Source organism: Salvia miltiorrhiza, chromosome 2 (genome assembly GCF_028751815.1).
Source record: "Salvia miltiorrhiza cultivar Shanhuang (shh) chromosome 2, IMPLAD_Smil_shh, whole genome shotgun sequence".
NCBI classification, from domain to species: Eukaryota; Viridiplantae; Streptophyta; class Magnoliopsida; order Lamiales; family Lamiaceae; genus Salvia; species Salvia miltiorrhiza.
Window position 1 is genome coordinate 57691334 of NC_080388.1, and position 22120 is coordinate 57713453.

Below are 22120 nucleotides of genomic sequence, written 5' to 3' on the forward strand. Positions count from 1 at the left end.
AGGGAAGACTGTAGTCGGAAGAGGGAAGCAGGAGGCGGCGGCCACCTGCCCACTGCTGCTGCCTGGCATGGCGGCGGCGATGGCAGCCGTTTCTGCCGGCCGAAGGAAAGAGAGGGCGCCAGATCTGGAATAAGGAGGCGGCAGCTTCGGCCTCGCCGATGGCTGTTCGGCTGAGGAAGAGAGAGAAAGGAGGGGCGGCGGCTGGGCTGTGCTGCTGTCGACGCAGAGGCGGCGATGGCGGTGCTGCTGCTAGCCGGGCGAGCGACATGGGAGAAGCGTGGTTGTGGCGGTGGCTGGCGGAGGTGTCACCGGAGAAGGGTGGACGCTGCTGTTGGGTGCGGTGGGGGAAGAGTGAGAGAGAGACTAGAGGTGAGGAAAGGAGAGAGGTCGAAGGGAAGGAGAGAGGAGGCGGAGCCGCCGACCTCCGGGGACGGCGCTGCCGTCTGGTGGCGGCGGCAGGAGGCCGAGAAGAGGAGAGGGAGAGAGAGAGAGAAAGGGAGGCTGGGGGTTGGTGTGTGTGAGCTGCGTGAGATGATGTGTGTGGTGGGAGTGATTAAATTAGGGTGAAGGAAAAGAATGGGCTTGGGCCTAGGATAGTTTGTTTTTAAATGGGCTCAGATTTATTAAATGATTGGGCTATAATTTGATTAATTATTGCACTAATTTATTTTATCAAAAGACTTGCATTTGCATATTATTTTACAAAGTTTGGACTTCATATCTTAATTTTCATTATTAAGTTGGACTTGATTTTAAGGCTTGCATTTGCATATTATTTTACAAAGAATGTCATATTTGGACTTCATATTTTAATTTTCATTATTAAGTAGGACTTGATTTTATTAAATCCCAACTCAAATTTTAAAGAAGCATGCATTTTATTATTTGATTCATTAGACCAATTATTTTCAAATGGTTTTATGATAATAAATTTTTAAGATTTAAACTACTATTATTATTATTATTTTTAAAGGTTAAATAGGCCCTTATATGTTATTATTTAAATTTATCTAACTAGGTGCGGCGCGACTAGGACATGGATTTTACTTTGAATTATCAGAATTAACTTTCAAGTTGAAGTTCAAGTTCAAAATTCAGGTGTGAGATTTATTTCAGTACATGCACGTGGTTAATATTTGTCCATTTTAATATTATGTGTTTACCGTATGTGTTGTAAAAATATTTATCGCTAGGGGCCAGCATAATTGGTCCAGGACTTCACCGTCCTTGGTATGCCACAAAGCGATTTCATGTTACAGGGTTGCAACCATTATATTGTCGCCAGGGGCCCACATATAGGGTCCGGGACATTAAAGTCCTTGGATTGCCACAGTGCGTATGGAATTTATGTTACGTTATGACAATATGTGTTACCATTTTATTAACATGGACAATTATTGCATGTTCCCACACTGAGTGTACCCTGTATGCTCATCCCATATTCAACAGTTTCAGGTGATTGATATCGGAGGCGCGTGGAGAGTCGAATGGGCGCGTCGAATCTATTTAAAGATAAATGTTTCCTAAAACATATTATGTTATTTCATGTGATATCTCTTGATTATGTAAACTCTGAAATTCTATACTATTTGAGATTTGTGTGTGATTTGTTTAAATAAATGTTATTATATTATTTTAATGTCATGACTTGTTTAATTTATATTTAAATTCATTTCAAATATTTATTTAAGAATTTATATCTTTACGAAAATATATACATGGATACATACATAATTTTTAATCATATAAAGATTTTATTTTGTTATATTTTCCGCTGCTAAAAAGATATTATTTTATACTTAGAGTTTTTCCTTAGTAAAAGTTTTATTAATTAGTTAATTAGTTTTCTGACATCTTCATGTCGTGCTTTGAAAATAAAGTTGTTTAAATTTATGAATTCAAAATCAAGTTTTATATTTGAATACATTATTGAAAATTTTGATATCTTATAAATCATTTTAAAAGTGCTTTAAAAACCAATTTTATTTAAAGATTTCTTTTTCTTAAAATTATTTTCGAAAATATTTATTTTAAAAGTGAGTTTTAAATTATTTCAAAAGACTTCCGCATTAAATATTTATTTAAATTTTATATTTAACTCCTTAATTAGATTAGGGTGTTACAAGCCTTGTAGGTTCGTACTATGCCATCTGCATCTCTCTTCTTTTTGAAGATCCATTTGCAGCCTATGGGATATTTCCCATCTGGCAAATCAACTAGTTCCCAGACTAGATTGAAGTACATTAAGTCCATTTCGGAAATTAAGGCTTCAAGCCACTTCTCCGAGTCGGTGCCCGACACCGCTTCGGTATAGGTCTTAGGTTCATCATCATCCGAATCAACTCCATCATCTTGGTTCTCAACCAATAGATTAAGTCTTTCAGGTGCTCGACGATTCCTACGAGGCCTATGGAGTTGTTCCTGCGTTTGTTCGGGTTGTATATTCTGAATGTGAGCAGATTCCTCTGTGTTGAACGTTTCAACAGTTTCGGAATTTTCAGGGACATCCTCAAGATTTTCTTGAGGTGGTGGTGACACAACTATTGTATCATCGTGTCTTTGATGCATCTCATTGTCTTGAGGTGTCTCTCTAAGAGATATTCCCCTTCCCAATAGATCATCAAATACTCCCTGTGATATCCCGACCCTTTCATAGGGAATATAAATGACCTTTAATTAGTATACTATTGATACACGCCCGATTTTAATAAGTTATATTATTTCAAATAGATTTATTTTATAATTGAGTTCTTTATTATTACGCTATCGATTTAAGGCCTTGAGGCCGTTTTATTAGGTACATGAAAATGTTTCCACAAGTATCTTTAATTTTATGTAATTATTTATTCACTTATTTATATATTTTCTGATCAGCCTCAAGCCCAATAAATATTTTTACCTGTGAGTTGAATAATTTTTATGGGCCTGCAGCCCAAATTTTGTGAGCTCATCAATAACCCAAAATTGGGAGTTTTGGTGAGTGCAGAGCGTGAAAGCTGAAACATTTTCTCTTTTCTCCAAAAATCTCTCATTTTCCCCAAAAATTATGCATTATCAAATCTCTCATTTTCCCAAAAATTCTGCAGTACAAATGTTGCCAATTCATCCTACACGCAACCTCCCTCCACCTTCATTTAAGTATGCTCCTAACCCACAAGCCATCCACACACTCCACTCCAATCCCTGCACTCTCCAATCTCTGCAGCTGTTTTCAACCATACTCAGTAAATCAAGAAACTCAAACAACTCCAGCAACGCCTTCAAGAACAACTCCACACAAGGTTACCTCAAACCCCATACATTTATAATTTCTCTTCTACATTTTCATCCATGTTGTTAAGAAAAGGAAGAAGAATCATAGAGAATAAACCCAGCTCATATTAGAGAACTCAAGGACTGTACACGAAATCATTTCTTATTGTTTTTTATGCTCACACAAGAACACATCAGTAGAATAAATTCTCTTTCTTATAACTTAAAATTTCAGAAACTCAAAACACCCAAAAATCAAATCTTTTCAAATATGAGATTTTTTCTTTTCGTTGCCTTGTTGAGTGTGAGAGACGAGAGGGAGATGGGTACGGGCTGTCCGAGCTCGACGCCGAGCTGTCAAGGCCGCGGCTGCCGGCGCTGCATGCGTTGCAGCAGCCCGCCGGCCACCCACGGCCAAGACAGACGGAGTCGGAGCGAGGCGACGTCGTGGGCGAGGCTGGGGCGGCGCGGCCGAAGGCCAAGCGCCGCTAACGCGGCGTGAACGGAGCAGCAGCGGCGGCGTCCCTTCTTGGCCGTCTGCTGCCGGAAACGCGAGAGGAGGGAGGCGATGAGTGAGGGAGGCCTCGGATCCGGCGATTTCGCCGGAGCTGAAGCAGGCGGCGGCGGCGGCGATGGATCTGGGAGGAAGATGAAGAGGTGGTTCTGGTAGAAGAGAGAAAGAGAGTTTTGAGTGAGGTGAGAGAGGGACGACCAGAGGGAGGTGTTTCCGGCGAGGATTTCGCCGGAGCTGGAGCAGGCGGCCGGCGTGGAGCTTGGGAGGAAGGGCGGACTGGCAGAGCAACTGGAGAGAGAGGACGCTAGAGTTGAGAGAGGAACAGATGGGAGGAGGAGAGAAACATGGCTTACGGCCAGAGGTGGTTCCCAGCGATGACTCGCCGGGAAGAGGGGCGACGGCGTGGCTTCATGTGGGAGAGAGAGAGGGCGGCGGATAGAGAGGGGTAGAGAGGGAGCCGATGATGAGTGTGAGGAGAGAGAGAGAGTGAATTTTTTGCTTTTCATTTTAGATTTTTAGGTTTCCTTGTAAGTTTTGGGCTCTTTTCAAAAGCTGATGGATTTTTCTTTAATGGGCCGAGTTTTTAAAGTGTGTGTTGGGCTGATTTCATCCATCTGATGGGCTCTATTCATTTAATTTACTTGGGCTCATTTAAATTGAACAAGTCTTTTGTATTGTATTGTCTTGGGCTCTAATTCTTTCTTTAAATGGGTCTGAAGTGCCTTAACTGGTTTTATTATTTTTCTTATAAGATTGAGTTTTTATATTTTAATAAAATTATAAATTATTTTATAAGTTTTAAATTTGTCATTAATTATGTATTTAGAATTTCCGGATTCACTTAAAGAGTTTATTAATTCGGGTAAAGTGTATCAATAGTTAGTGATTTTTCTCCTCCTTATTTAGAAGTTAGAATAGCACCAAGAGACCTATTGAGAATAGATTTCTTGTAGGCTGTGAGGACCAGGAGAATTAGCACTGCTTTCCCGTGACAGGTTTACGATTAAACTACAGGTTTTGCCTATTCAGGTGGACTTTATTTTACATACAATGTATCTTGAGTTATATAAGTTCTGATATTTCATGAAAATTACTCGTTTATCCAATATAAATGTTTTTATGTGCGTTCTGTAATTGTTTAAGGCTCATTTAAGCATCGATCGAGATTCTCATTTGGTCTAACACGCTAAATGAGGATTGTGTACACAAGGTTAGTGGCTCGATGGGTTGATCGCCATCGTGCACTAACAGATTTAGAACGTTATAAGGGTGGGTGCTTGACATGAGGTTATCCGGAGCACAGTTAAGACTATTGATTCTGACCGGGTGCGTCCCGAGATCAATAACAGGTTTTTGGATCTGACTGGGCGTGTCCCGAGGTCAGTGAATGTGGGGAGAAAGTGAGTAACAATCGAACGTACATGGCGCGCCACTTAATGAGAAAAGTTTTGTCATGCTTAGAAGCGGATTTTTGTTTTTAAAACCTTCTAAGTTATGATTGTGATATTGGATAAACTGTTTCAATAATTTCATAAAATATTTCAGAAACTCGTGCCCACTGAGTACAATAGTACTCAGCCCAAATTATTTCAAATGTTTTCAGGTTGATCAGTTGGTGCAGACGAGGCCGAGTTGAGGTTAAATACCACGATGTCTTTTGCTTCCGCTAATGACTAGCTTATCATCTCGTCTTTTAAATTCTCTAAATTGAGAATTTCTATCCTATATATTTTAATGAAGCTATCATCGATTAAGATCAGAGACACGGAACTAAACTTATGTGATCCTGAGTTTGAATATTGTCATTTGACTGTCATCTCTTAATTCCTTTCATTTTATCTATTTGGATTATATGAATACTCAACTTAATGGGTACGTTGTCAAATTTATTCTGCTTGATTAGGACTTTTCATTATTTTTCCTATTTCTTCTTGCCTCGGGAAGTCGGGTCGTTACACTCCTACTGAATTCTTGTCCACACCATTAGACAAGTTTTCATCCTCTATATTTTTTTGCGGTTCTTGAATTTCTTCAAGTTCTATCGTATTGTGACCTTGTTCCTTAGGGACAAAAGTGTCTTCAAGAAACGTCACATTCCGGGAAACAATCACCTTGTGATCACTGGGAACGTAGAAATAATATCCAATTGTTTCCTTAGGATATCCCACAAAATAACATTTCTCACTTTTAGATTCCAACTTATCAGTCATCATTTTCTTAACAAAAGCAGGACAACCCCAGGTCCGCATATGGTTAAGACTTGCCTTTTTGCCACACCATAACTCATATGGTGTTTTCTCAATCTCGCTATCTCAAATCTCGCTATCTCAAATCATTTGACCTTGAGTCATATGGTCCTTGTGAATCCTGTCTCAAAGGCAAGATGACTAAGAAACCTTTTTCTGGGAAGGGGTTACGAGCCAAAGACTTGCTAGAATTGATTCACACAGATATGTGTGGACCGTTCCCAACAGAAACAAGAGGTGGATATTCGTACTTCATAACTTTTACTGATGATTTTTCGAGGTATGGATATGTGTATCTCATGAAGCACAAATCTGAGGCCTTTGAGAAATTTAAGGAGTTTAAGTTAGAAGTCGAGAAACAACTTGGCAAAAGTATAAAGGCTCTTCGATCAGATCGAGGAGGAGAATACTTAAGTCATGAGTTTCTTGATTACTTAAAATCACATTGAATTCGGTCAGACTGGACTCCTCCGGGGACACCTCAAATGAATGGGGTATCCGAAAGGAGGAATCGAACTTTATTAGATATGGTTCGATCCATGATGAGTTTTGCAAGTCTCCCTTTATTCCTTTGGGGTCATGCCTTACAGACCGCTGTTTATATTCTGAATAGAGTTCTTTCTAAATCAGTTGAGAAAACACCATATGAGTTATGGTGTGGCAAAAAGGCAAGTCTTAACCATATGCGGACCTGGGGATGTCCTGCTTTTGTTAAGAAAATGATGACTGATAAGTTGGAATCTAAAAGTGAGAAATGTTATTTTGTGGGATATCCTAAAGAAACAATTGGATATTATCTCTACGTTCCCGGTGATCACAAGGTGATTGTTTCCCGGAATGTGACATTTCTTGAAGACACTTTTGTATCTAAGGAACAAGGTCACAATACGATAGAACTTGAAGAAATTCAAGAACCGCAAAATAACATAGAGGATGAAAACTTGTCTAATGGTGTGGACAAGAATTCAGCGAGAGTATTTGATGATCTATTGGGAAGGGGAATATCTCTTAGAGAGACACCTCAAGATAATGAGATGCATCAAAGACACGATGATACAATAGTTGTGTCACCACCACCTCAAGAAAATCTTGAGGATGTCCCTGAAAATTCCGAAACTGTTGAAACGTTCAACACAGAGGAACCTGCTCACATTCAGAATATACAACCCGAACAAACGCAAAAACAACTCCATAGGCCTCGTAGGAATCGTCCAGCACCTGAAAGACTTAATCTATTGGTTGAGAACCAAGATGATGGAGTTGGTTCAGATGATGATGAACCTAAGACCTATACCGAAGCGGTGTCGGGCACCGACTCGGAGAAGTGGCTTGAAGCCTTAATTTCTGAAATGGACTCGATGTACTTCAATCTAGTCTGGGAACTAGTTGATTTGCCAGATAGGAAATATCTCATAGGCTGCAAATGGATCTTCAAAAAGAAGAGAGATGCAGATGGCATAGTACGAACCTACAAGGCTAGGTTGGTGGCGAAGGGTTATAGTCAACGCGAGGGCATTGATTATGACGAAACCTTTTCACTAGTCGCAAAGATCAAGTCCATTAGGATTTTACTTGCTATAGCTGCATACTATAACTTTGACATTTGGCAAATGGATGTCAAAACCGCGTTTCTCAATGGAGAACTTGAACAGGAAGTCTATATGACTCAACCTGAAGGTTTTGTATCCAAAGAAAGACCGAATGCAGTATATAGGCTAAAGAAGTCCATTTATGGACTTAAGTAAGCTTCTAGGAGTTGGAATATTTGCTTTGACAGAGCTATCAAATCGTTTGATTTTGTCAGAAGCAAAGAGGATCCATGTGTTTATAGTAAACGCAAAGATGGGAATATTGTCTACCTTATCATATATGTTGATAACATTTTGATTATGGGTAGTGATCGTTCCATGATGCAATCCATGAAAGATTGGTTAGCCAGCTCCTTCATGAAAGATTGATCAGATGGGTAGGACCTGGGTGATGCTTCCTATATCCTTGGGATAAAGATCTATCGGGATAGACCTAATAGATTGTTGGGATTATCACAATCCACCTACATAGACAAATTGCTAAAGCGCTTCTCAATGGAAAATTCTAATAAAGGATTTCTTCCTATGGGACATGGTATAATCTTGTCTAAGAAGGGTTGCCCTTCTAGTGACCAAGAGATTAAATACATGAAAAGGATCCCATATGCTTCTGCTATAGGATCGATAATGTATGCCATGACATCTACTAGGCCAGATGTGGCATATGCGCTTAGCATGACAGGCTGATTTCAGCAGATATGTAGGCTAAAGAAGTCCATTTATGGATTTAAGCAAGCTTCTAGGAGTTGGAATATTTGCTTTGACAGAGCTATCAAATCGTTTGATTTTGTCAGAAGCAAAGAGGATCCATGTGTTTATAGTAAACGCAAAGATGAGAATATTGTCTATCTTATCATATATGTTGATGACATTTTGATTATGGGTAGTGATCGTTCCATGATGCAATCCATGAAAGATTGGTTAGCCAGCTCCTTCATGAAAGATTGATCAGATGGGTAGGACCTGGGTGATGCTTCCTATATCCTTGGGATAAAGATCTATCGGGATAGACCTAATAGATTGTTGGGATTATCACAATCCACCTACATAGACAAATTGCTAAAGCGCTTCTTAATGGAAAATTCTAATAAAGGATTTCTTCCTATGGGACATGGTATAATCTTGTCTAAGAAGGGTTGCCCTTCTAGTGGCCAAGAGATTGAATACATGAAAAGGATCCCATATGCTTCTGCTATAGGATCGATAATGTATGTCATGACATCTACTAGGCCAGATGTGGCATATGCGCTTAGCATGACAGGCAGATTTCAGCAAAATCCCGGTGAGGTACATTGGAGAACTGTCAAGACTATTCTAAAGTACCTTAGAAGGACTAAAGAATACTTCTTTGTCTATGGTGGACAGCCAGAGTTATCAGTTACTGGGTATATTGATGCTAGCTTCCAAACAGACCATGATGACTATAAGTCACAGTCTGGCTATGTCTTCATCCTCAATGGTGGAGCAGTTAGTTGGAATAGTTCCAAACAAAGCACTACTGCCGACTCCACCACCGAAGCCGAGTATATTGCTGCATCTGAAGCTGCTAAGGAAGCTGTGGCTCTGTTAGAATTCGTGAAAGAACTGGGTGTCATTCCAAGTACCAATTGTGCAATACCGTTGTATTATGACAACACTGGTGCAGTTGCGCAAGCAAATGAACCAAGACCCACGAATAGAAACAAGCACATTCCCCGGAGATATCATCTGATCAGAGAAATAATTGAAAGAGGCGACGTGAAATTAGAAAGAGTACCCACTGATGATAACTTAGCCGATCATTTCACCAAGCCGTTGTGTATAGCAAAACACAACAAGCATTTTGAGAGCTTGGGTGTTAGACATGTTGGAAGTTGGCTTTGATTTAGTGGGAGTTTTGGTTTGAATGTCTTAGAAACAATTTGAATTGAGACATCCTTACCTGATCACATTTATATATGTTATTTGATTTCATGGGCTAGTGCATTTATTAGAATATTTGGTTTTATTGTTTGACTTTATTCTTTTATTTGTTCCCTTGAATTATCACTACTATTAATGATGTGAGACATTAATGGTTTGAGTGTAATTCTAAAGATGCCCTAACCAATGGTCATCAAGAATGGGATATTGATGACATTCGATAGGTTAGCATGTGGTCTGCATCATATTCTTAGAGAATGTAGTTGATCTCACAACTACGAGTAATTTGATTCTCGTGATGGACACATGGATATTTTGGAGAATATTGGTATATCCTGCTATTAAATCATTTGTTCTAGTGTCTATGATTTAATAGTGTATGAAGTATGTAATAGTCCTTTGACTTGAGGTCAATACTCATTTTGTTTGTTGAGTGGTGTGCTTTGACCAAGTACAATGCTTGCACTCCATCAAAGGGGTAGATACGACTTGTGTTGGGTACATCATGAGGCAAATGGAAATGGTAGTTGAGCCAAGAATAGCATTCATTCCTCGATTTGAATTTCGAGAGAACACTTCAAATTCTCTATATTATTTGACCGTAAGTCATTGGCCAATGCAAAGATATATTCAATTAGAATAATTGAATATGATCGGAAGGGTCATTTAATAAAGATGAGATAAAATGATTGAGCTATTGGGATAGACACATGGCAGATCCTAGGCTCAATCGAGTTGTTCGTGAATGAAGGGATATTACATAAACTTCATATAAAGGTTTGTTTACAGAATCCACGTAAACGTTCTTCATATATCGAGTTCGCTACACAACGCAGTCTAGGAGTTTTGTGTAGACTTTAATTTGATTATCGTCGATAATGGAGGCCTAAAGGGTCACATTTTATGTGTATTGTTGATTCGCTCAAGGGTGCAAGGATAGTGCTTGGTGTGTAATCTAATGCTAGTCCAAGTGGGAGATTGAAAGATATTATGGACTAGATTAGGATAACACTTAATTAATTGGGAATTAGTTGGACTATTGGACCTATTAATTGGAGTAGGATTGGCTTCCTTAGTAAGACAACTCTTTGGCTTATAAGAGAAGCCAACTCTTTGGCTTACAAGGTAAGCCAATACTTTTGGCTTATAAGTAGGAGTTTGGTCTTACAAGGTAGAAGCTTTGGCTTGCAAACACTAAAAGAGCACTATAGTTTCAATCGGAGATTTCCTAGCTGTCGAAGATTGAATCGTGCACTTGGAATTGTTCCTACATCGAATCGACATACACGTGGATACCTTAATAGTGGATTCACGGCAAGAATCGAGACGCACTCTTACCACACAACGAGTAAGTTATTCCTTTCGTTGTGAGCCTATCTCTACACATGATGCATTTGTAAATCTAGATCTAATCCTTGAATGTATATTCCGCTGCGTATCATTAGATGATGTCAAGGATAACCAACAGTGGTATCAATCTTATGGACTAGATTATGATATATTTGATATATTCTAATAACACTTAATTAATTGGGAATTAGTTGGACTATTGGACCTATTAATTGGAGTAGGATTGACTTCCTTAGTAAGACAACTCTTTGGCTTATAAGAGAAGCCAACTCTTTGGCTTTCAAGGTAAGCCAATCCTTTTAGCTTATAAGTATGAGTCTTAGTCTTACAAGAAAGGGGCTTTTGCTTGCTAAACACTAAGAGAGCACTATAATTTCAATCGGAGATTTCCTAGCTATCGAAGATTGAATCGTGCACTTGAAATTGTTCCTGCATCGAATCGACATACACGTGGATACCTTAGTAGTGGATTCACATCAAAAATTGAGACGCACGCTTACCACACAACGAGTAAGTTATTCCTTTCGTTGTGTGCCTATCTCTACACATGATGCATTTGTAAATCTAGATCTAATCCTTGAATGTATATTCCGCTGCGTATCATTAGATGATGTCAAGGATAACCAACAGTGGTATCAGAGCCCGGGGCTCGATTTACAATTGCTATTGTGTTCTAATTGTTTATGGGTTAAGAGTATGTGATTTTAGAAATCTAAATCTGGAAATTGAAATCGAAAATTTGGGATTAATGAATTTTGAAACCATTTTGTGAAATTGGGCGAAATTGGGTGAATATTGCCGGGCTATATTCGATTCTTTGCTGGATCATTTCTGCTGCCATCGACCACCGCCGATGCAGAGGGCGTGGGTGATTGACGAGGCGGCGCAGGTGGGTCGGGGCTCGCCGGTGCGCCGCGCCCGACCACTCGCCGCCGTCTTCGTCGCGCCTCGATTCTGGAGACACCGCTGTCTCTCTGCAACGTGTCCATAACGCGAGCTTGGAGTCCGAAAATGGAGGGTGACTGATGGTGGAGGTCTCGCGCGCCTCCGGGCGGTGAACGGTGACAGGGAGCTTCGAGCTCCTGCCGGAGTGGCTGAGGAACGGTGAGGACGCAAGCAAGCGTTTGGAGACGTCGCCGCTTACCTCCGACACGCCTTCGAGCCGCGACCGGCGAGGATCTGTCCGGCAAGGCCGCGCGACGTCGTCTGCATCGTGGCTTCGAGCGGCAGCGGCGTGGCTTCAGGGCTCCGATCGCGGTGACGGGAAGAAGAAAGCAGCAGCGGCTACTGTTGTAAAACAGATCCAAACCCTATGTGGGTTTTGGGCCGCGGGTCCTTGGGCCTTGAGCTGGGCTTATGCTTCCTTTGCTGGACTACTCCTGATGGGCTGCGAGATTATTTATTGAAATGGGCTGGGCCTTTATTTCATTTAAATGGCCCAGTTGGGCTGTAACAGACCCTTAAAAAAAATCTTTTATTAATTTTGAATTAATAATTGAATCACAATTTCAGAATTAATTTATTAATTGGATTAATAAATTTAAATTATTGTTATTAATTTTGAATTAATAATAATAGAAATAAATTTATATTAATTTAGAATTAATATAAATTGATTAACCCATATTTAATTAGAGAATAAAATATTAATTTGATTAATGATTTTATTCGTAGAGTTTTATGTCTTTATTTGATAAGCATGCTATTTGATTTTATGCTTATTATTTAACTATAGTAGTTAAAGACCGCATTTATCTTGGGTAGGCGGCGCCCAGTATATGTAGTCCGCTTTGCTATGTATGGGTAGGCGGCGCCCAATATGTGTGGTCCGCATTTTATATGCCTGGGTAGGCGGCACCCAGTAATTGTTTTGTTATTTAATATTGGATATTAAATATAAGCAATTAGTATCACATGCTAAATCCCCATTAAATATAAGTCTTTGTGTAAAGCACAAAACGCGTCGTCCATCATAATTGTTTGAGTACCTAACCTTTTCGTCCAAGGGTATTTACATAAAATTGTATGCTCTAAATCGACAAGGCCAAGACTCATTCATAGATTGGCACTGTGTGATGGGGTTGACTTGCTTAAATTATTTTGGAACGCAAAGCGACCAAGAATGATTTAAGGACGCAGATTAATTGGATTAATCAACCAAGAGTTGCAAAATTGTTGTTGCAATTGGCTTAGAGGCCTACTAAGTAATATTATTGTAGTCATCAGCAAAGCAGAGGCTGCATAATATTGATTTGGATCTTGGACCACTAAGATTTATATGGATTATAAATTCGTGTTTTACGTTGGGGGCGTAAGATATGTTAAAATTAGTGGGAGCTAATCAATACAATAACCCATTGTTTGATTAGTGATACAATGTGATCATAGTTTATTCTTTCTAATTTGCTTTTCTTTATTTATTGATCAGATAATATGTCGAATTTGTCACTGAAATGTTTGATAGAAACAAACAAGTTGACTGGGTCAAACTTCGCGGATTGGCTCCGTTGCTTGCGTCTGGTCTTAAGGCTAGAGAAGATTGAGTATGTCTTGGACAACCCAATCACTGTCATTCCTGACAAGCAGTCTGCTGAGTATGCATCATTTGATGAAGCTGCTCACAAGAAGCATGTCGAGGATGCAACATCGGCACAATGTGTGATGTTGTCCTCTATGACTACGGAGTTACAGAGGCAACACGAACACATGTTCCCTTATGATATGCTGAAACACTTGAAGAGTCTGTATGCTTCAGAAGCTCAGACTATGGAGTATGAGATACTCCGAGATCTTTTCAAGTGTAATCTTCAGGAAGGGAGTCCGGTTTCTGACCATGTTTTGAAGATGATCGGGTTGATTGAGAGGTTGGCGTCGATTGGAACGATGCTACCCGTTACTGTCTCTGTCAATTTGATTCTGCAGTCTTTGTCTGCCTCATTTGAAAACTTCATTGTGAACTTCAATATGAACGGCACGAAGGCAAGCCTGCCTGAGCTTCATAACATGTTGAAGACCTATGAGTCTTCCACCTCTAAAGGCAAATCTGTGCTCATGGTGAGCTCCACTGCCACGTCTTCCAAAAGAAAGTACAAGCAGAAGAAAAAGCAGAAGAAGGCATTTGATGCTGTTTTGAAGCCTAAAGGAGGAGGGGCTCAGAAAAAGCCGAAGTTGCCAAATGATGAGTGCCTATTCTGTCATGAAAAGGGGCACTGGAAGAAAGACTGCCCGAAATACAAGGCACAAGGTGCATCGGGTTTGAGCTCGGGTATGTTTGTCATTGAGATAAACATGTCTATTGATAATTCACAATCTTGGGTATTAGATACAGCTTGTGGCTCACACATTTGCAATAATGTGCAGGGCCTAAGTGAAACCAAGAAAGTGATGCCCGTGGAAGTCGATCTACGCGTGGGAAATGGAGCAAGAGTTGCTGCTGAACGCGTGGGGACTTATAGATTAGATCTTCCTTCGAGAAATAGACTTGTTTTAAGTAATTGTTACTTCGTTCCTTCTATTTCTGAGAATATTATTTCCATTCCGATGTTGGACATTGAAGGCTTTTCCTTCCATTTTGGAAACAGTCGATGCTCGTTTTCCCTTAATGGATTGTTTTATGGAAGTGCCTCTCTTTTGAATGGTTTATATTATCTTGAATGTGAAAGAAGTATTCTCAATGTACAAAACAAACGACCTAAGTTGAATAATGCGAATAATACTACTTATCTTTGGCATTGTAGACTTGGTCATATCAATGAGAACAGGATAGCAAGATTGAGAAAGTTAGACTATCTCAAATTATTTGACCTTGAGTCATATGGTGCTTGTGAATCTTGTCTCAAAGGTAAGATGACTAAGAAACCTTTTTCTGGGAAGGGGTTACGAGCCAAAGACTTGCTAGAATTGATTCACAAAGATGTGTGTGGACCGTTCCCAACAGAAGCAAGAGGTGGATATTCGTACTTCATAACTTTTACTGATGATTTTTCGAGGTATGGATATGTGTATCTCATGAAGCACAAATCTGAGGCCTTTGAGAAATTTAAGGTGTTTAAGTTAGAAGTCGAGAAACAACTTGGCAAAAGTATAAAGGCTCTTCGATCAGATCGAGGAGGAGAATACTTAAGTCATGAGTTTCTTGATTACTTAAAATCACATTGAATTCGGTCAGACTGGACTCCTCCGGGGACACCTCAAATGAATGGGGTATCCGAAAGGAGGAATCGAACTTTATTAGATATGGTTCGATCCATGATGAGTTTTGCAAGTCTCCCTTTATTCCTTTGGGGTCATGCCTTACAGACCGCTGTTTATATTCTGAATAGAGTTCCTTCTAAATCAGTTGAGAAAACACCATATGAGGTATGGTGTGGCAAAAAGGCAAGTCTTAACCATATGCGGACCTGGGGATGTCCTGCTTTTGTTAAGAAAATGATGACTGATAAGTTGGAATCTAAAAGTGAGAAATGTTATTTTGTGGGATATCCTAAGGAAACAATTGGATATTATTTCTACGTTCCCGGTGATCACAAGGTGATTGTTTCCCGAAATGTGACGTTTCTTGAAGACACATTTGTCTCTAAGGAACAAGGTCACAACACGATAGAACTTGAAGAAATTCAAGAACCGCAAAATAACATAGATGATGAAAACTTGTCTAATGGTGTGGACAAGAATTCAGTGGGAGTATTTGATGATCTATTGGGAAGGGGAATATCTCTTAGAGAGACACCTCAAGACAATGAGATGCATCAAAGACACGATGATACAATAGTTGTGTCACCACCACCTCAAGAAAATCTTGAGGATGTCCCTGAAAATTCCGAAACTGTTGAAACGTTCAACACAGAGGAACCTGCTTAAATTCAGAATATACAACCTGAACAAACGCAAGAACAACTCCATAGGCCTCGTAGGAATCGTCGAGCACCTGAAAGACTTAATCTATTGGTTGAGAACCAAGATGATGAAGTTGATTCGGATGATGATGAACCTAAGACCTATACCGAAGCGGTATCGGGCACCGACTCGGAGAAGTGGCTTGAAGCCTTAATTTCCGAAATGGACTCGATGTACTGCAATCTAGTCTGGGAACTAGTTGATTTGCCAGATGGGAAATATCTCATAGGCTGCAAATGGATCTTCAAAAAGAAGAGAGATGCAGATGGCATAGTACGAACCTACAAGGCTACGTTGGTGGCAAAAGGTTATAGTCAACGCGAGGGCATTGATTATGACGAAACCTTTTCACCAGTCGTAAAGATCAAGTCCATTAGGATTTTACTTGCTATAGCTGTATACTATAACTTTGACATTTGGCAAATGGATGTCAAAACCGCGTTTCTCAATGGAGAACTTGAAGAGGGAGTCTATATGACTCAACTTGAAGGTTTTGTATCCAAAGAAATGTCGAATGCAGTATGTAGGCTAAAGAAGTCCATTTATGGACTTAAGCAAGCTTCTAGGAGTTGGAATATTTGCTTTGACAGAGCTATCAAATCGTTTGATTTTGTCAGAAGTAAAGAGGATCCATGTGTTTATAGTAAATGCAAAGATGGGAACATTGTCTACCTTATCATATATGTTGATGACATTTTGATTATAGGTAGTGATCGTTCCATGATGCAATCCGTGAAAGAATGGTTGGCTAGCTCCTTCATGATGAAGGACCTGGGTGATGCTTCCTATATCCTTGGGATAAAGATCTATCGGGATAGACCTAATAGATTGTTGGGATTATCACAATCCACCTACATAGACAAATTGCTAAAGCGCTTCTCAATGGAAAATTCTAAGAAAGGATTTCTTCCTATGGGACATGGTATAATCTTGTCTAAGAAGGGTTGCCCTTCTAGTGACCAAGAGATTGAATACATGAAAAGGATCCCATATGCTTCTGCTATAGGATCGATAATGTATGCCATGACATCTACTAGGCCAGATGTGGCATATGCGCTTAGCATGACAGGCAGATTTCAGCAAAATCCCGGTGAGGTACATTGGAGAACTGTCAAAACTATTCTAAAGTACCTTAGAAGGACTAAAGAATACTTCTTAGTCTATGGTGGACAGCCAGAGTTATCAGTTACTGGGTATACTGATGCTAGCTTCCAAACAGACCATGATGACTATAAGTCACAGTCTGGCTATGTCTTCATCCTCAATGGTGGAGCAGTTAGTTGGAATAGTTCCAAACAAAGCACTACTGCCGACTCCACCACCGAAGCCGAGTATATTGCTGCATCTGAAGCTGCCAAGGAGGCTGTGGCTCTGTTAGAATTCGTGAAAGAACTGAATGTCGTTCCAAGTACCAATTGTGCAATACCGTAGTATTGTGACAACACTGGTGCAGTTGCGCAAGCAAAGGAACCAAGACCCACGAATAGAAACAAGCACATTCCCCGGAGATATCATCTGATCAGAGAAATAATTGAAAGAGGCGATGTGAAATTAGAAAGAGTAGCCACTGATGATAACTTAGCCGATCCTTTCACCAAGTCGTTGTGTATAGCAAAACACAACAAGCATTTTGAGAACTTGGGTGTTAGACATGTTGGAAGTTGGCTTTGATTTAGTGGGAGTTTTGGTTTGAATGTCTTAGAAACAATTTGAATTGAGACATCCTTACCTGATCACATTTATATATGTTATTTGATTTCATGGGCTAGTGCATTTATTAGAATATTTGGTTTTATTGTTTGACTTTATTCTTTTATTTGTTCTCTTGAATTATCACTACTATTAATGATGTGAGACATTAATGGTTTGAGTGTAATTCTAAAGATGCCCTAACCAATGGTCATCAAGAATGAGATATTGATGACATGCGATAGGTTAGCATGTGGTCTGCATCATATTCTTAGAGAATGTAGTTGATCTCACAACTACGAGTAATTTGATTCTCGTGATGGACACATGGATATTTTGGAGAGTATTGGTATACCCTGCTATTAAATCATTTGTTCTAGTGTCTATGATTTAATAGTGTATGGAGTATGTAATAGTCCTTTGACTTGAGGTCAATACTCATTTTGTTTGTTGAGTGGTGTGCTTTGACCAAGTACAATGCTTGCACTCCTTCAAAGGGGTAGATACGGCTTGTGTTGGGTATATCATGAGGCAAATAAAAATGGTAGTTGAGCCAAGAATGGGATTCATTCCTCGATTTGAATTTCGAGAGAACACTTCAAATTCTCTATATTATTTGACCGTTAGTCATTGGCCAATGCAAAGATATATTCAATTGGAATAATTGAATATGATCGGAAGGGTCATTTAATAAAGATGAGATAAAATGATTGAGCTATTGGGATAGACCCATGGCAGATCCTAGGCTCAATCGAGTGGTTCGTGAATGAAGGGATATTACATAAACTTCATATAAATGTTTGTTTACAGAATCCACGTAAACGTTCTTCATATATCGAGTTCGCTACACAACGCAGTCTAGGAGTTTTGTGTAGACTTTAATTTGATTATCGTCGATAATGGAGGCCTAAAGGATCACACTTTATGTGTATTGTTGATTCGCTCAAGGGTGCAAAGATAGTGCTTGGTGTTTAATCTAATGCTAGTCCAAGTGGGAGATTGAAAGATATTATGGACTAGATTAGGATATATTTGATATATTCTAATAACACTTAATTAATTGGGAATTAGTTGGACTATTGGACCTATTAATTGGAGTAGGATTGACTTCCTTAGTAAGACAACTCTTTGGCTTATAAGAGAAGCCAACTCTTTGGCTTACAAGGTAAGCCAATCCTTTTGGCTTATAAGTATGAGTCTTAGTCTTACAAGAAAGGGGCTTTTGCTTGCTAAACACTAAGAGAGCACTATAGTTTCAATCGGAGATTTCCTAGCTGTCGAAGATTGAATCATGCACTTGAAATTGTTCCTGCATCGAATCGACATACACGTGGATACCTTAGTAGTGGATTCACGGCAAAAATCGAGACGCACGCTTACCACACAACGAGTAAGTTATTCCTTTCGTTGTGTGCCTATCTCTACACATGATGCATTTGTAAATCTAGATCTAATCCTTGAATGTATATTCCGCTGCGTATCATTAGATGATGTCAAGGATAACCAACAAAAGTCTAACTTTCTCAATCTCGCTATCCTGTTCTCATTGATATGACCAAGTCTACAATGCCAAAGATAGGTAGTATTATTCGCATTACTCAACTTAGGTCGTTTATTTTGTACATTGAGAATACTTCTTTCACATTCAAGATAATATAAACCATTCAAAAGAGAGGCACTTCCATAAAACAATCCATTAAGGGAAAACGAGCATCGACTGTTTCCAAAATGGAAGGAAAAGCCTTCAATGTCCAACATCGGAATGGAAATAATATTCTTAGAAATAGAAGGAACAAATAACAATTACTTAAAACAAGTCTATTTCCCGAAGGAAGATCTAATCTATAAGTCCCCACGCGTTCAGCAGCAACTCTTGCTCCATTTCCCACGCGTAGATCGACTTCCCCGGGCATCACTTTCTTGGTTTCACTTAGGCCCTGCACATTATTGCAAATGTGTGAGCCACAAGCTATATCTAATACCCAAGATTGTGAATTATCAATAGACATGTTTATCTCAATGACAAACATACCTGAGCTCAAACCCGATGCACCTTGTGCCTTGTATTTCGGGCAGTCTCTCTTCCAGTGCCCCTTTTCATGACAGAATAGGCACTCATCCTTTGGCAACTTCGGCCTTTTCTGAGCCCCTCCACCTTTAGGCTTCAAACCAGCATCAAATGCCTTCTTCTGCTTTTTCTTCTGCTTGTACTTTCTTTTGGAAGACGTGGCAGTAGAGCTCACCATGAGCACAGATTTGCCTTTAGAGGTGGAAGACTCATAGGTCTTCAACATGTTATGAAGCTCAGGCAGGCTTGCCTTCGTGCCGTTCATATTGAAGTTCACAATGAAGTTTTCAAATGAGGCAGGCAAAGACTGCAGAATCAGATTGACAGAGACAGTAGCGGGTAGCATCGTTCCAATCGATGCCAACTTCTCAATCAACCCGATCATCTTCAGTACATGATCAGAAAACCTGACCCCCATCATGAAGCTTACACTTAAAGAGATCTCGGAGTATCTCATACTCCATAGTCTGAGCTTCTGAAGCATACAGACTCTTCAAGTGTTTCAGCATATCATAAGGGAACATGTGTTCGTGTTGCCTCTGTAACTCCGTAGTCATAGAGGACAGCATCACACATTGTGCCGATGTTGCATCCTCGACATGCTTCTTGTGAGCAGCTTCATCAAATGATGCATACTCAGCAGACTGCTTGTCAGGAATGATAGTGATTGGGTTGTCCAAGACATACTCAATCTTCTCTAGCCTTAAGACCAGACGCAAGCAACGGAGCCAATCCGTAAAGTTTGACCCAGTCAACTTGTTTGTTTCTATCAAACATTTCAGTGACAAATTCGACATATTATCTGATCAATAAATAAAGAAAAGCAAATTAGAAAGAATAAACTATGATCACATTGTATCACTAATCAAACAATGGGCTATCGTATTGATTAGCTCCCACTAATTTTAACATATCTTACGCCCCCCAACGTAAAACACGAATTTATAATCCATATAAATCTTAGTGGTCCAAGATCCAAGTCAATATTATGCAGCCTCTGCTTTGCTGATGACTACAATAATATTACTTAGTAGGCCTCTAAGCCAATTGCAACAACAATTTTGCAACTCTTGGTTGATTAATCCAATTAATCTGCGTCCTTAAATCATTCTTGGTCGCTTTGCGTTCCAAAATAATTTAAGCAAGTCAACCCCATCACACGGTGCCAACCTATGAATGAGACTTGGCCTTGTCGATTTAGAGCATACAATTTTATGTAAATACTCTTGGACGAAAAGGTTAGGTACTCAAACAATTATGATGGACGACACGTTTTTGTGCTTTACACAAAGACTTATATTTAATGGGGATTTAGCATGTGATACTAATTGCTTATATTTAATATCCAATATTTAATAGCAAAACAATTACTGTGTGCCGCCTACCCAGGCATATAAAATGCGGACCACACTATTGGGCGCCGCCTACCCATACATAGCAAAGTGGACTACATATACTGGGCGCCGCCTACCCAAGATAAAAGCGGGTCTTTAACTATTATAGTTAAATAATAAGCATTAAAATCAAATAGCATGCTTATCACATAAAGACATAAAACTCTACGAATAAAATCATTAATCAAATTAATATTTTATTCTCTAATTAAATATGGGTTACTCAATTTATATTAATTCTAAATTAATATAAATTTATTTCTATTATTATTAATTCAAAATTAATAACAATAATTTAAATTTATTAATCCAATTAATAAATTAATTCTGAAATTGGGGTTCAATTATTAATTCTAAATTAATAAAAGATTTTTTTTTACAGCCCCAAATGGGCATTTAATAAAATGCAGGCTCAGCCCCATTTATTATGTCAATTTCGCAGCCCATGGAAGTCCACAGCAACAGCCCACAAAAGGAACAGGCCCAACCTTTGAACACTGCAGCCCAACAACTCCTTTTGGCCCAAAATCCAATTTTCAGCAGCAAGGGTTGGAGAAAAGGATTTGCAGCAGCAGCTGCCGCCTCCTTTCTAGTCAGCCTACCGCCGCCGCGCACAGAGCAGCGACGCCATCGACGTCGCGCGGCCTCGCCGGACAGATCTTCGTCGGTCGCGGCTCGAAGGCACGTCGGAGGTAAGCGGCAACGTCTCCAGACGCTTGCCTGCGTCCTCACCGTTCCTCAACCACTCCGGCAGGAGCTCGAAGCTCCCTGTCGCCGTTCACCGCCCGGAGGCGTGCAAGACCTCCACCATCAGTCCACCCTCCATTTCCGAACTCCAAGCCCGCATTATGGACGCGTTGCAAAGGGACAGCGGCGTCTCTGAATCGAGGCGCGACGCAGACGGCAGCGAGGTGTCGGGCGCGGCGCACCGGCGAGCCTCGACCCACCTGCGCCGCCTCGTCAGTCACCCACGCCCTCTGCATCGGCGGTTGTCGATGGCAAGCAGCAGTGATCCAGCAAAGAAGGTTCGAATATAGCCCGACAATTTTCACCCAAATTCAGAAAATGGTTTCGAACATTTCAATCCCAAATTTTCAGTTTCAGATTTCAAAAATCACATATTCTTAACCCATAAACAATTAGAACACAATAGCAATTGTAAATCGAGCCCCAGGCTCTGATACCACTGTTGGTTATCCTTGAGATCATCTAATGATACG

General features: G+C 39.9%; 1 protein-coding gene across 1 annotated transcript; it reads left to right on the plus strand.

Annotated features, from left to right (window-relative positions):
- The first annotated feature begins 8768 nt into the window (after nt 1-8768).
- On the plus strand, nt 8769-9464 carry LOC131009796 (secreted RxLR effector protein 161-like). The gene has a single exon (XM_057937203.1). The coding sequence runs from the start codon at nt 8769-8771 to the stop codon at nt 9462-9464; it is 696 nt and encodes a 231-aa protein (XP_057793186.1).
- The last annotated feature ends 12656 nt before the right edge of the window (nt 9465-22120 follow it).

What these genes read in the sequence shown, in the direction of transcription:
- LOC131009796 (XM_057937203.1), top strand. Translation starts at nt 8,769, where the DNA reads ATGAAAAGGATCCCATATGCTTCTGCTATAGGATCGATAATGTATGTC.